The 11,583-nt window shown below is 49.1% G+C and overlaps 2 protein-coding genes across 8 annotated transcripts; one reads left to right on the plus strand and one right to left on the minus strand.

Annotated features, from left to right (window-relative positions):
* On the minus strand, positions 1 to 8,250 carry nolc1 (nucleolar and coiled-body phosphoprotein 1). 6 transcript variants are annotated; one of them, XM_018738184.2, is made up of 14 exons: positions 8,109 to 8,250; positions 7,473 to 7,528; positions 7,106 to 7,230; positions 6,424 to 6,515; positions 5,689 to 5,842; positions 5,321 to 5,490; positions 5,117 to 5,228; positions 4,779 to 4,922; positions 4,511 to 4,600; positions 4,285 to 4,416; positions 3,183 to 4,082; positions 2,504 to 2,652; positions 2,051 to 2,111; positions 1 to 452 (listed from the first exon to the last, which is right to left on the minus strand). In XM_018738184.2, exons 1-13 carry the CDS (start codon positions 8,217 to 8,219, stop codon positions 2,058 to 2,060), a joined length of 2,289 nt encoding a protein of 762 aa, XP_018593700.2. In that variant the 5' UTR covers positions 8,220 to 8,250; the 3' UTR covers positions 1 to 452; positions 2,051 to 2,057. The 6 variants fall into 6 exon arrangements, with proteins under 6 accessions (XP_018593700.2, XP_018593698.2, XP_018593695.2 ...); XM_018738182.2 differs by having other exon boundaries at positions 2 to 452; positions 2,051 to 2,134; XM_018738179.2 differs by lacking the exon at positions 1 to 452 and adding an exon at positions 642 to 1,895 and having other exon boundaries at positions 2,051 to 2,134; positions 5,117 to 5,225.
* A 101-nt stretch (positions 8,251 to 8,351) lies between these two features.
* mrps6 (mitochondrial ribosomal protein S6) lies at positions 8,352 to 10,258 on the plus strand. 2 transcript variants are annotated; one of them, XM_018738048.2, is made up of 3 exons: positions 8,352 to 8,391; positions 8,538 to 9,113; positions 9,389 to 10,258. In XM_018738048.2, exon 2 carries the CDS (start codon positions 8,721 to 8,723, stop codon positions 9,105 to 9,107), a length of 387 nt encoding a protein of 128 aa, XP_018593564.1. In that variant the 5' UTR covers positions 8,352 to 8,391; positions 8,538 to 8,720; the 3' UTR covers positions 9,108 to 9,113; positions 9,389 to 10,258. The 2 variants fall into 2 exon arrangements, with proteins under 2 accessions (XP_018593564.1, XP_018593565.1); XM_018738049.2 differs by having other exon boundaries at positions 8,354 to 8,391; positions 9,392 to 10,257.
* The last annotated feature ends 1,325 nt before the right edge of the window (positions 10,259 to 11,583 follow it).

Here is an 11,583-nt window from a genome sequence, read left to right on the forward strand (position 1 = left end):
TCCGATCGCTTCATTTCCACTTTGGTTTCAGTTGTGATCGTTTTCCTTTTCTTTCACCATCGCTTGCATCACAATTAAACTTTGGTGCCACGGAGGGTAAAACCAAATACAGTAACACACGAGACACCGTTAACGGCGACGTGGTCCGACTGGAAAGAGCAAAGTCTTAGTCCTGCCTCGGGCCCACGAGCCGACGAACCGCTGTACACGAGCAAAGTTTTGATGCAACGAACCGTCGTACGTAAGTGGACATTTGTAACCTGGGGACTGCCTGTATGTCTGATCAATCATTTTTGTATCAGCCTGAGACAGCAAGTTAAACATATTTATAAAAAGTACTTGGAACTTTCAGCTGGAGTCAGGTGAGAGGAGCCCACGGGGTGGTCGGTGTACACTGGTGTATTGCCGTCACGCTGCATCTACTTCACGTGGTCTTGCCCTCTTCCTGCAGCCTGTCGGTGAAACAACACCAGTGCAATTGAGAGGATACAACTGCTCATTATAACCTATGCTAGAACAGTCTCAAACAGTTGCTGCTTTGTAGACCTGCACATGTTCTTGGCATCTAAGTAAAAGACAGAAATTGTTTGTTCCACAAAAGAAAAAAGTACAGTAATAGTTGATGCTGTGTGCTGTTTAATTATTCCACCAGAAAGCACAGGCAGCTGCAGAAGCGGAGTCCCATTATCGTTAACGAACACGGCCTCGGGAGATTTCAAGCAGATCTAATGAGTAACACAAGGTAAGGTTAGGGCTACTGGTGGGTGGGTGTGGTTGCTTTGTGAGACAGACAAACTTGTGACAAATATAGAACGGTACACTGAATGTGCAACATGACAGTAACCACGGGAGCGTGTCGAATCAGACTCGGAAACAGGTTTTAATATTTTATCCAGCGGCCCTTTTATTACAGTAACAAGGTTTGCATTATAACCCAAACGATTACTGCTCAAAATAGAAATTTCTTAACATTAAAAAGGGGGAGTTGATGACAACCGTTTAAATGTGCAGCTCCCTGCTGTCAGGGAGCCACCAGCGGACCCTTCCAGTAGCTACTGAGCATGGACATTCAGACCACAAACCTCAACTTGGTCACATGGCAGCTGAACTACTGAAATACACTTACAGAATATGGCTTGTGGTCAACGCAATGAAAGTCAACAAATATGTACATTAAAACTACTACTTTGGAGAGAGGAAAACTGCCAATGTGACCTGGGCTGAAAATTACCACTGCAAGCAAAAACAATGTTCTCTCCATGACTCAAACATAAAATTTAAAGACCTTGTATGCTGTTTCCCAGCTCCTCAGCTGGTAGTGTGAAGAGCACACACAAAGAAAATTTGAAGCTTGGCATGAAAAATTATTTTAAGATAGAAAATGTTAAACATTGAAGCGATTTCTAGGGCAACCGAAAGAACGAGGGAGAAGAAGTGATGTTTCTCAATGAACCACTGAGATGTCCAAATGATTAGCTTTTGAATGGTGCCACCTGCAGGCTAAGGGTACAACTGCGGCAGCTGCCCCAGTCAAGGGAGGTGCTGTCGAAGAGCAGGACGATGGTACGGTCAACCTCCCTGGCTGCGCCAAATGAAAACCCAGTTTCTGTCTTTGGAACTGGCTTGAGTTCAAGAGGAGGGATGTTTCACAGTGAGCTCCTGGAAACGAGCCATAACGGCGAAGGGGTTCGGGTCAAGCGTGGATGTGAAGGGACACTGAGGGATGGGGCTGGGTCTCAGTCACTCTCAAACTTGATGGAGTTAACAGCAGTGGAGATCGTCCCGCCTTTGTAGCTTCCGCGCTTCTTCTTGGTCTTCTCGTGGCGGAAGGACTTGCCCTTTGTGAACTTCAGCATTTCATTGGCTTTCTGGCCCCAGTCGCCATTAGACCCCAGCTGGGCGAAAATGAGAGCGCAGGGATCAGGACTGTGGGAAGTGCAGGCTGCACTGAGCAACACAGAGCAGTAGCCTTCATGCAGGTGCGTGCCGGCACCAGCGCTAAAGAACCAAGTAAGAGTTGCAATGGAAGAGGTCACCGGTGCCCACATACCTTGGCGTCAAAGGAGTTGTCCAGCAGCCTGGGATCCACAGCGATCTCGTCGTCTTTTATTCTGCGGAAGGGAGAGTTGCTTTTCTTCGAGCGACACAAGACAGCCGCAAGTCAGTCAAAATTGCATTGTTTGCAGGAAATGTAGAGCACACAGATGCGTCCCTCTTCTTGTGCAACTGATATGACAGCTCCTTTCAGGACTATGAAAACACCTGATTACGTTAATTTCAGATTTCCTGCATTTGCATACACTAAGACTGTTTAAGGATAAGAATATAAAGGAAGGAAAAAAAGTGTCAATCTAGGAACTGCAAGCAAACGCAATCAAAAAAATGCATTTATAACAAACGGCATACAGACTAGTAAAATATGAGTCGTTATCTCCTCCTTAAGCAAACAAAACTAGTCCAGAGAGCAGCCAGAGAAGTTTGACCCGTCTCATGACGGCAGTACCTTCTGCTTGGCCTTGGGGAAAGAATGCGGGGTGGAGGTCTTCAGTTTCTTGTCCTTGGGAGTTTTAACTTGGGTAGACACCTCTTCCCCCACCTTGTCCTCACTTTCCGATGACGATTCTTCATTCCTTTTCCTTTTGCCGTTTGCACCTAATAGGAGAGTTCAGATACAGCTACACAACAAAACCCAGGTACCCTGGACCCGTAGGGAACAGTAACCACCAAAGGGCTGGCTTAAAGGACTGCTAAGATCATAGACCTTTTCTAGAGGGGAAAAAAAAAAAAAAAAAAAATCCTGGGTTTCATTTGTTCTACACAGTTGGTATCTCTAAAAAGATTACCCCCCCGAGATGACTAATCGGCTGTGAGAAAATTAGCTTAGACAGACACAGCTAAACGTTAGCTGTTTTGGCTAAGAGTCTTTGAACTTCAAGTCAACAAACACAACCTTGAGCCAGCTCCTCAGGGGGCTGTTTTAATTAAGATAGTTTTGTCTCGTAAATTCCAGTAAATCGCCATGAGCACGTCTACCATTATGACAACTGGCGAAAGCATGATAAAGACCCACGATCGCTTAAGAGGACAAGCTAGGCGGGAAAATTTGTGTGAGTGTTGATGCGTTAAGCATGGCCATGGAGCTGTACTCCTTTGAAATGCTAGAAATAGATTTCAGCTCTTACTGTTGGGTGTAGCAGCTCCTTTGGGGGTCTTTGCCTTCTCCTGCCCCTTCACATTCACCTTCTTGGCGGTGCTCTCCTCCTCGTCAGAGCTGCTGTCGCTAGAAGATGAAGAGTCTTCCGTCTTTGATGTGGCAGGGGTGGGCTTTTTCGGCACCGCTTTCTTGCCATTGGCCACCGCAGGCTTGGCGGGTGTCTTCCGGGCCTCGGCCTCGGAGTCGGAACTGTCCGAAGAGTCCGAGCTGCTGCTCTCCCGCTTCTTCTTTTGAGCAGGTGCGGTTTTAGCAGGTGCCGCTGCCTTGCCGCTGACCACTGCAGGCTTCACGGTAGGTTTCTTGGCCTCAGACTCGGAGTCGGAACTGTCGGAAGAGTCAGAGCTGCTACTGCTGTCTTGCTTTGTTTTTTGGGTGGGCGTGGCCTTAGCAGGTGTGCTTTTAGCAGGGATGGCCTTAGCAGGCGTGGCCTTGCTGGGTGCAGCCAGCGTTTTCTTCCCCTCATCTTCATCGCTGGAACTATCCGAACTGTCACTGCTGCTGGAGTCTGCGGCTGCCTTGCCGGCAGGGGGTTTGGCCTTGGAAGCAGTCCTGTTCGCGGCAGCCGGCGTAGCTGCTGGTTTAGCGGACTCGGTCTCGTCGTCAGAATCGGAACTGTCGCTTTCTGCTGCCGGTTTTCCGGCTGGGGTGGCCGGTTTAGATGCCGACTTGGTAGCAGGAGCGGCGGGTTTGGCCGATGCCTCATCTTCAGAAGAGGAACTGTCTGAGTCAGAGCTGGAACTGGTCTTGGTGTTAGGTGCAGGTTTGGCAGTTCTTTTGGGGGTTGAGGCTGCTGCTGTGGGCTTTTTGGTGGCCACGGCTTTGGGGGCTGGTTTAGCTGGAGCCTTGTCCTCATCAGAGCTGTCGGACTCTACGGAAGGAAAAGAACATGAAATACAGATGTTGTTCCGCTGTCGCACACAAAGACGTAACTAAACGCAATGCCACATACTGTAATTAGGGCTCGTCATCATCAAGAACTGGAATACGGGAACGGACAAGGAAGACCGTCTCGAGCCTCAAGGTCAGTCTACAGCTCACGGGTCTTCCAAATTACAAGAGTTATCGCCTACCAGAGCTGGAAGAAGAGTCTTCCTTTTTCTTAGCTGAGGTCTTTGCGGGCGGCGTCTTGGTGGCTGCAGCCTTGGCAGGGGTCACCTTAGCTGCAGGTTTTTTGGTCTCCTCTTCTTCTTCGGAGCTGGAATCTGTCACATGGAGGGAAACTGTTACGGAATCCATCAGGGAAAAAAAAAGAAAGGGGGGGGGGGATTCTGGAAAAAATGAGGGTCGACTCCTTACCAGAACTTTCTGAGCTTGATTCTGCCTTCTTAGCAGCAGGTTTAGGGGTGGCGGGTTTTGCTGGGGTGGATTTCGCTGGAGCAGTTTTAACTAAAGGGGTTAAAGATTGAAGAAATTTTAAATACCAGCAAGTAGACAAGTTCAAGTGTGGTTGAGATGGGACAGAAGTAATCCAGGTCAGACAAAACAAACACCAGCACTTGAGTGTTTCTCAAGCACTCAATAAAGAGCATGTGTTCAGAGCCCTCTTTTCTTTAACACAACTCACCAGGCACTGTCGTCTTCTCCTCCTCATCGCTACTGTCGTCACTGCTGTCATCGCTGCTGCTCGTGTCCTCACCTGCCCTCTTTTTGGCCGTGACCGGAGTGGACTTCTGCACGGCCGGCGGGGGTGGGACTGCATTGTATGGTCCTGAAATACAGCAGCACCTCCTCAGTACAGCGGGCTCTTAAGAGTTTTGTATTGCAAATCCACACCCACATCTTGTATCCAGGTCTTTAGGCCTCTTTAAAGTGAGTAATTCCGCGTAAAATCGGCATACTTAACAGAAGAAACTCCACTGCAAATACAGGATGGCCGAGAAGACTAGGGGGACATTAGCTTACCTGATTTAGGCTTCTTACTTGGGGGAGTGTCCTCTTCCTCTGAAGAAGAATCTTCGCTGCTCGAGTCTGCTGGGGGCGTCTTTGCAGGGACTGGTGCTTTCGCAGGCTTCTTCTGGAAGAGATGGAGAGAGCGCGTAAGAACACCAACCTAAAAACTTAAGGAGAGCTTAGCCGTCTTCCATGCGGAGCGACACGCAATCCCACCTTGGCTGGTGGCTCTTCTTCCGAGTCGCTGGAACTGTCGCTGCTGCTGCTGCTGCTTTCCTCTTTCTTCTGGACGGAAGGCTTTTTGGTGACACCCTTTGGGGTGGCGGTGGCAGCAGTGGCTTTGGGGGTACTTTTGCTGACAACTTTTGGGGTTGTCTTCTTAGCAGCTGCACAGTCAACAAGAACGACAAAGCAGGCAGGTAGTATGGAGTATAGAAAACAAAGGAAACGCAGCTCCCCAAACACACGTTTGTTAAAACTCCTGTTTAACGAGACAAGTGCGATGATTCACACAACAGATTGTTTGGACCGAACGGAAGAGCCTACCAAGACAGACAGACGAGAAATGCGCGAAGCCCACTCACCGGTGGCCGAGGCCTTTGCTGCTGTCACCTCATCATCGGAGTCTGAGGATTCGCTGCTGGAACTGGTGTCCTTCTTCCTGCCCGCCACGGTCTTCGTCGGGGTCTTGGCTGGAGCCGGCGCAGGGGCTTTGGCTGCAGACTTAGCAGGAACCTTCTGAATATTGGAACAGCAGGAGGTAATGGCAATATAAACGGATAGCTGACCATTTTAACATTTATGCTTAAGATGCGTACAGTCAAAAGGGTGCAGCTTGCTAGTGAAGAAATTTACCATATAAAAAAATAAGCATAAACAATTTCATGTGACAGTTTAGGTGACGGATTGTTTCCAAGGATCCAAAAGCAGTTCTCATCCCGAGACCCATCACCGTGTCTTATTTTCTTACACCCTTGTCACCCTGCTGACAACTTGGAGTATTACTCACTACAAAATTACATATATCCATTGTGCATTTGACAAAATGCCGTTGCTATTCACAGCTACACTCTGTAGCTTCAGTTGGGTGGATTTCTGTGTATATATATATATATTTAAACTGGGCTTCATCTTGAAAAGACATCTTTTTTTGAATGATCACTTAAGAGAACAGAACCCATCAGGGCCCGCAGGTCTCAAATCAGAACTGCTGCAACTTTAGCAGGTTCTTTACTGTCTCGCTCTCCTCCCTGCCTCTAGCGTCTGACCATCCATCATCCTCTCGGTAATCCTTCGTCTTGTCCGGATCACCCTCTCACCTTGGCAGGGGCCTCATCCTCAGAGTCGCTGGAGTCGTCACTGCTGCTCTCCTTGGCAGCGCCTGCAGTCTTCTTTGCCGATGCCTTGTTCACTAACGGCAAACAAGAGGCAGTTTTAACAATACTTGCAGACCTTTGTTCTGTGTCCTCTATGGAGTGTTTGAAATTGGGGTAAGATGCGCATCTACTAATGGAAAAAAAGCGTAACTTCTAAACACAGTAATTACCTATAAGTTACTTGCCTGCAGGAAATCCGTTTTCCCATGAACTAGGAATATTTCACATTTTTCAGGCAGACATATAAATAAGATATTACTATTACTTTACAGCTAAACTCCAAATTTCACACACACGTTTTATAAGTTTGAATATGCGTAAAGTTACGAGGAGAACTCAAGCGGAATTAACGTAAATTCAGAGCTGCGAAAGACGAGAGTACGCAGGGTCGCCCCACGAGCAGAGCTTAACATTGGCGCGTCATGCGAACAAGACACGCCGGGGGTTCACCGCCGAGAAGCGGATACGGTCCTCGAGGAAACCGACGCAAGTTCAACAGGTGCCAGGGCTCAACGGTGGGATCGATCAATCGGTTCCCAGATCGACAAGGGGTAACAAAATACGCCGTTAAAGGGACACCTTCCGGCGCTACTCCCCGCAGCCACATCTGCTGGCGGAACCGTACCCGTGGGCGCAGCCTCCTCTTCGCCGCTGGAAGACGACGCCTCTTTCCTTGCCTTCTTGGCCGAGGGAGCGCTTTTCTTGGGAACCCCGTTGGCCAGCGCTTTGCGCTTCTTGGCTTCCGGCGACCTAGAGCGAGGCGCGGCACAGAGGTAGAAACGTAAACAAAAGGAGCGAGGGCATGTTGGCTTCTGCTCATCTCTTGTAGCTCAGCAGGTGCACGGATCAGATGCGTCTCTGTCCCCGGTTTCTGCTGTTCTACGGACAAGATGACTGACCGAAAAGGGATTCCGTACCAAACCTCGCTGTATAGTCGAGGGCATCGTTCAATTTCATTCACTCAGCAGTGGAGCAGAGAACAGAACACTTACTTCACCCAGAAATTGAAGATGTCCAGGAGGCTGTTTTCATTCTGGGCCAGAGGTTTCTGCGCATTTAGGAAACAGAAGATACAGCGTGAGAAAACGCGTCCTCCTCCTTCGACTCGAGTGTTTAGAGCAACTCGCAGCTCGGACCACTTTGTTAATGTTTGGGAGGGAACGTGGAGCCACGTGGGTTTCGCACTCGGTCCCCCCCCGGGCTCTGACAGCTACGTTACGGCCGACAAAATTCACACCGGCAGCTGTGGGGTTTCATTCAGTTCAATTCATAAGGAGGGAAAACTGTCTAGGTGGAACACGTGCGAGTCACGAGTGTTGCCCTGGCTTGACGACGCGCGCTACATGTCATAAGTTAACATTTTGATTTTCTTTGTCAACCACCTCGTTGTTCTGGGGAATAAAAAGCTTCCCTCCCCCCCCCACACGGTTCCGATGCCTCTATTAGATTTCATAGGGCTCACTCATCTCACACGAACACACGCACTCGCGACGTCGTTTCTAGCCGCACGTGTCGGCACGCAGCAGCACGCGACTCCCCACGTTTCCCCTTGAACTCGGGCGCCGGCGGGGTAAGCACAGTCCTCGTCGCGACGCGCGGCCTCCCTGGACCCACCGCCGAGCACGTACCACTTTGGCCTTCTTCGAGAACTGTTCTGCGGCTTTGGTGAATTTGTTCTCGAGCAGGAAGGAGTAGACGTGCTTGTAGAGATCACTTGGCACAGACCGATGCTCCGCCATCTTCGCTCCTGACGAACGGAAAGGAAGACCGGAAGCGGCGCATGGCGTCACGATACGATACGATACGTTGCGTTGCGTTACGTTACGTTACGTTACGTTACTTACGTCACACGGCTGCTAAGTCGCTGGCGCAGAAGAAAAACGACACTTCCCGAGCGTGCCCCTTTCACAGGTACTTTTCCCCCCGCTGTTTATAAACGTTAAAGGACATACCGCTAAACTATATAAATTAGATAATTTATGTATTTTGCCTCATAATCAGTGAAATGCATATGAAAAGCACTTTTAGACTGAGGGTTTTTTTTTTTATATTATTAGGGAAGAAAGCGCATGTCTGACGCACAAATGTGACGTCATTTCCCCCGTCCCCCTTCTGACACGAGAATGGCAACTTCGAGGGTCGCGTGGACTGCAACGGAATGCTGAAAGTCGCGATGATCTTCCTCTTGTAAGAGCCATCGAAACAATTCTGAGCGTTGCGGTGGTCAAGTGCGCTCCGCCATGCCCCGGTACGAGCTCACGCTGATTGTGAAAGCGATGCAGAGGCCCGAGACCGCGGCCACTCTGAAGCGCACCGTGGAAGCGCTGATGGAGCGCGGCGCCGTGGTGCGCGCTCTCGAGAGCCTGGGCGAGCGCGCGCTTCCCTACAAAATCTCCAAGCACAACGTGCGCCACACGCGGGGCGGCTACTTCCTCGTCGATTTCTACTCGTCGCCCAAAATGCTCCCGGCCTTCCTGGACCACCTGAAGCGCGACGTGGACGTGGTGCGCTCCACGGTGCTGAGGAACGAGGAGAAGGAGACCGGGAGCGCGCGCTGCTGTGTCCGCGAGCCGCCGAGCGCGAGGCAGGAGGAGGAGGAGGAGGAGGGACCGCCGCGCCGCAGATGAATGACGGTGAGTCGAGTGCGGAGTGGGGGTTGTGGGGGTGTTTTCACCCTACGAGTTTAGTACTTTGTTCGAGGCTCTACTTGCCGGGCAGGAGCGGAACTAGAACCAGGAGCCTTTGTTTGGTTTGGATGACGAACACGAAGGAAGTAAGTGGGAGCTGCGGGACAGTCGGCTCTGTCTGTCTGTCTGTCTGTGTGTGTTTGTGTCTCTCTCTGTCTCTCTCTCAGGGAAGCTCTTCTAACTTCTCCTTTTCTTGCTTCTGCTCTTTTATCCTCCTCCAGCAGACCTGTGTGACCCGGTCGGTGTTGGCCAGCTGTCCGGAGGAACTGCGCCACCTTTGCCCTTTGTTTGTGTAAATATGGTGAAATAATAAAGTGCACACCTTTCAATATTATTATTTACTTATCTATGTGGTGCAGTTCTGTAAAAGTACTGTTAGCGTTAGGTTTGTACATGAAGATACAGGAAGTTATGCACCCAGTTCTCATTACACGGCGCTCATACTGATGATCGACTCAGTCCAGAGCACTTGCATCGCCCAAGGGAGCCGCAGTCGGACTGCTGTTCCAATCCGGATCCCACGAGCGGAAGATGACGGCCGCGAGTACTGCGGTGCCTCGTGGCCACTGATACGTTTGGTGATACGTGTGACATGTGTTTGCTGGATCTGCCTCTATCGCAGAAGTATAACTGCATGTGTTCACTATGAGCTCCTTTTCCACGAGGAGTGTTGGTTTCATGGGTGTCTGTGAAAGTCTTAGTAGATAAGTAAAGTACATAAGGTTTTACAGAATGTGCATTTCATATCTCGTTCATAGATTGATTTATTTTTGCGCAGTACTCTTCCCAGCAGATTAGGTTCAAGAAGTGCAGATGGCACAGTTGTGTCTCAGTCCACCTAGTGAAAATAAAGCTTTGCGCTTTTCAACAACCTTCGGGAATCAAAGGCTAAGTAGATGCACACTGCTCGGTGTGCTGACGCCATGCCGTGAGGGTAAAATGTTAATGTTTATTAAGCAGCTTTACTAATGGTCGGGTGGGTGCCTGATCTTCCCGTGTGTGGTTATGTGGTCATCTTTTGTGTGACAAGGTCAATATGTATAGAGGGAAAAGGCTTGGAGCTTTCAGTGGGGCAAAGTTTCCTGTGGGTATGCAGAAAGGAGGAAGAGTAGACAAATATAGTTCTTGCTGTATTATACATCTGTGTTCTTGTTATCAGTACATTAACTAATGCTTTTCTCCAAAACATCTGGCACTGATTTTTCTATTTATGAGGCTAGGTACATTTATTAATTTAGCTGATGGTTTTCTCCAAACCAAGTTATAGCATTAACATTATTTATACCGCTGTGTAATTTTACTGCTGTAGTTTAGGGTAAGTACTTTGCTCAAGGGGACTACAGCTAGAGGTGGGGAATTGAGCCTGCAACCTTTGGGTCCAAGGACAGCAGCGCTTACCACTATGCCACCGGCTAGCCATGGGTAAATTTGAATGAGTAATTTAAGGTGAGAACCTTGCTCAAGGGTACTGGAGTAGTATGTGAAATTTGAACCAACAACCTTCAGACTCGCAGGCAGCCGTGCCAAACGCAACGTTACCAGCTGTCCCATGTTTTTGGCCGATCTGTACGTCACATGGTGGCCAGTGGTGATCCTGATTGAAACGCCATGTCCATATTAATTTTGAGAGAAGCAAAATTGAATTGTAATTTGGTACAATAATAATATATAGCTATATTTACATCAGCAGTTCTCACTCTATGTGGATCAATGTGTATGCTTGTTTCTTTTCGAAGTCCTTTTGGTTGTCATGACAGATACGGAGTAAATGAACTTATTCATTCATATATGTTCATCTCCTAACAGGGTTTTGATGGTCATGGATTCAGAGGCAGCGAGGCTGGGTTTACCCTGGATTCCAGTCCACGGCAAGGCTGCCGCAAACTTGCGTGCTGTAAACACAACAGTTGAAACTGGTGAATGAATGAGGGGAGTGTAAGCGCACCTGATAGTGTAGTGTAGTGGTTAGCGCTGTTACCTTAAAACCAAAGTGTCTAGGTTTGAATCCCTGGTTCCTCAAGTATGTGGTTGAGGGGCATGGTGGCACAGCAGGCTTGGCCAGGTCCTGCTCTGGGTGTGTCCCTTCCCCCTCCAGCCCCATGCCACGTGTTCCTGGGTTAGGCTCTGGCTTGCTGTGACCCTGCTTAGGACAGGTGCTTTTGGACTCTGTGCGTGTGTGTGAATATCTGGGTTAGAATCCCTGACACGCGGGGAAGAAATTATTGGTGTGAAGCTTGTAAAACAAGGGGAGAGTGTGCAAATCATGTGAGACAGTTTGGGGGAAAGGTGCGGCATCAGTGATAAAGAAGAGTTTTATTTTTTTCCATTTGAAACGTCGGACACGATTATGTCCTTAAAGAGAAGTGAGGACGAAGCGGGTGGAAATCGTGGGGAAGCGCTGCGCAGTTGAGACGCA

Source organism: Scleropages formosus, chromosome 8, assembly GCF_900964775.1.
Source record: "Scleropages formosus chromosome 8, fSclFor1.1, whole genome shotgun sequence".
Lineage (NCBI taxonomy): Eukaryota > Metazoa > Chordata > Actinopteri > Osteoglossiformes > Osteoglossidae > Scleropages > Scleropages formosus.

Coding starts and splice junctions, on each gene's coding strand:
- nolc1 (XM_018738178.2), bottom strand. CDS start 8,219: ATGGCGGAGCATCGGTCTGTGCCAAGTGATCTCTACAAGCACGTCTAC. Junction 5,229..5,320: donor AAGAAGAGCCACCAGCCAAG/GTGGGATTGCGT, acceptor CATCTCTTCCAG/AAGAAGCCTGCGAAAGCACC. Junction 4,601..4,778: donor GGAGAAGACGACAGTGCCTG/GTGAGTTGTGTT, acceptor TAACCCCTTTAG/TTAAAACTGCTCCAGCGAAA.
- mrps6 (XM_018738048.2), top strand. CDS start 8,721: ATGCCCCGGTACGAGCTCACGCTGATTGTGAAAGCGATGCAGAGGCCC.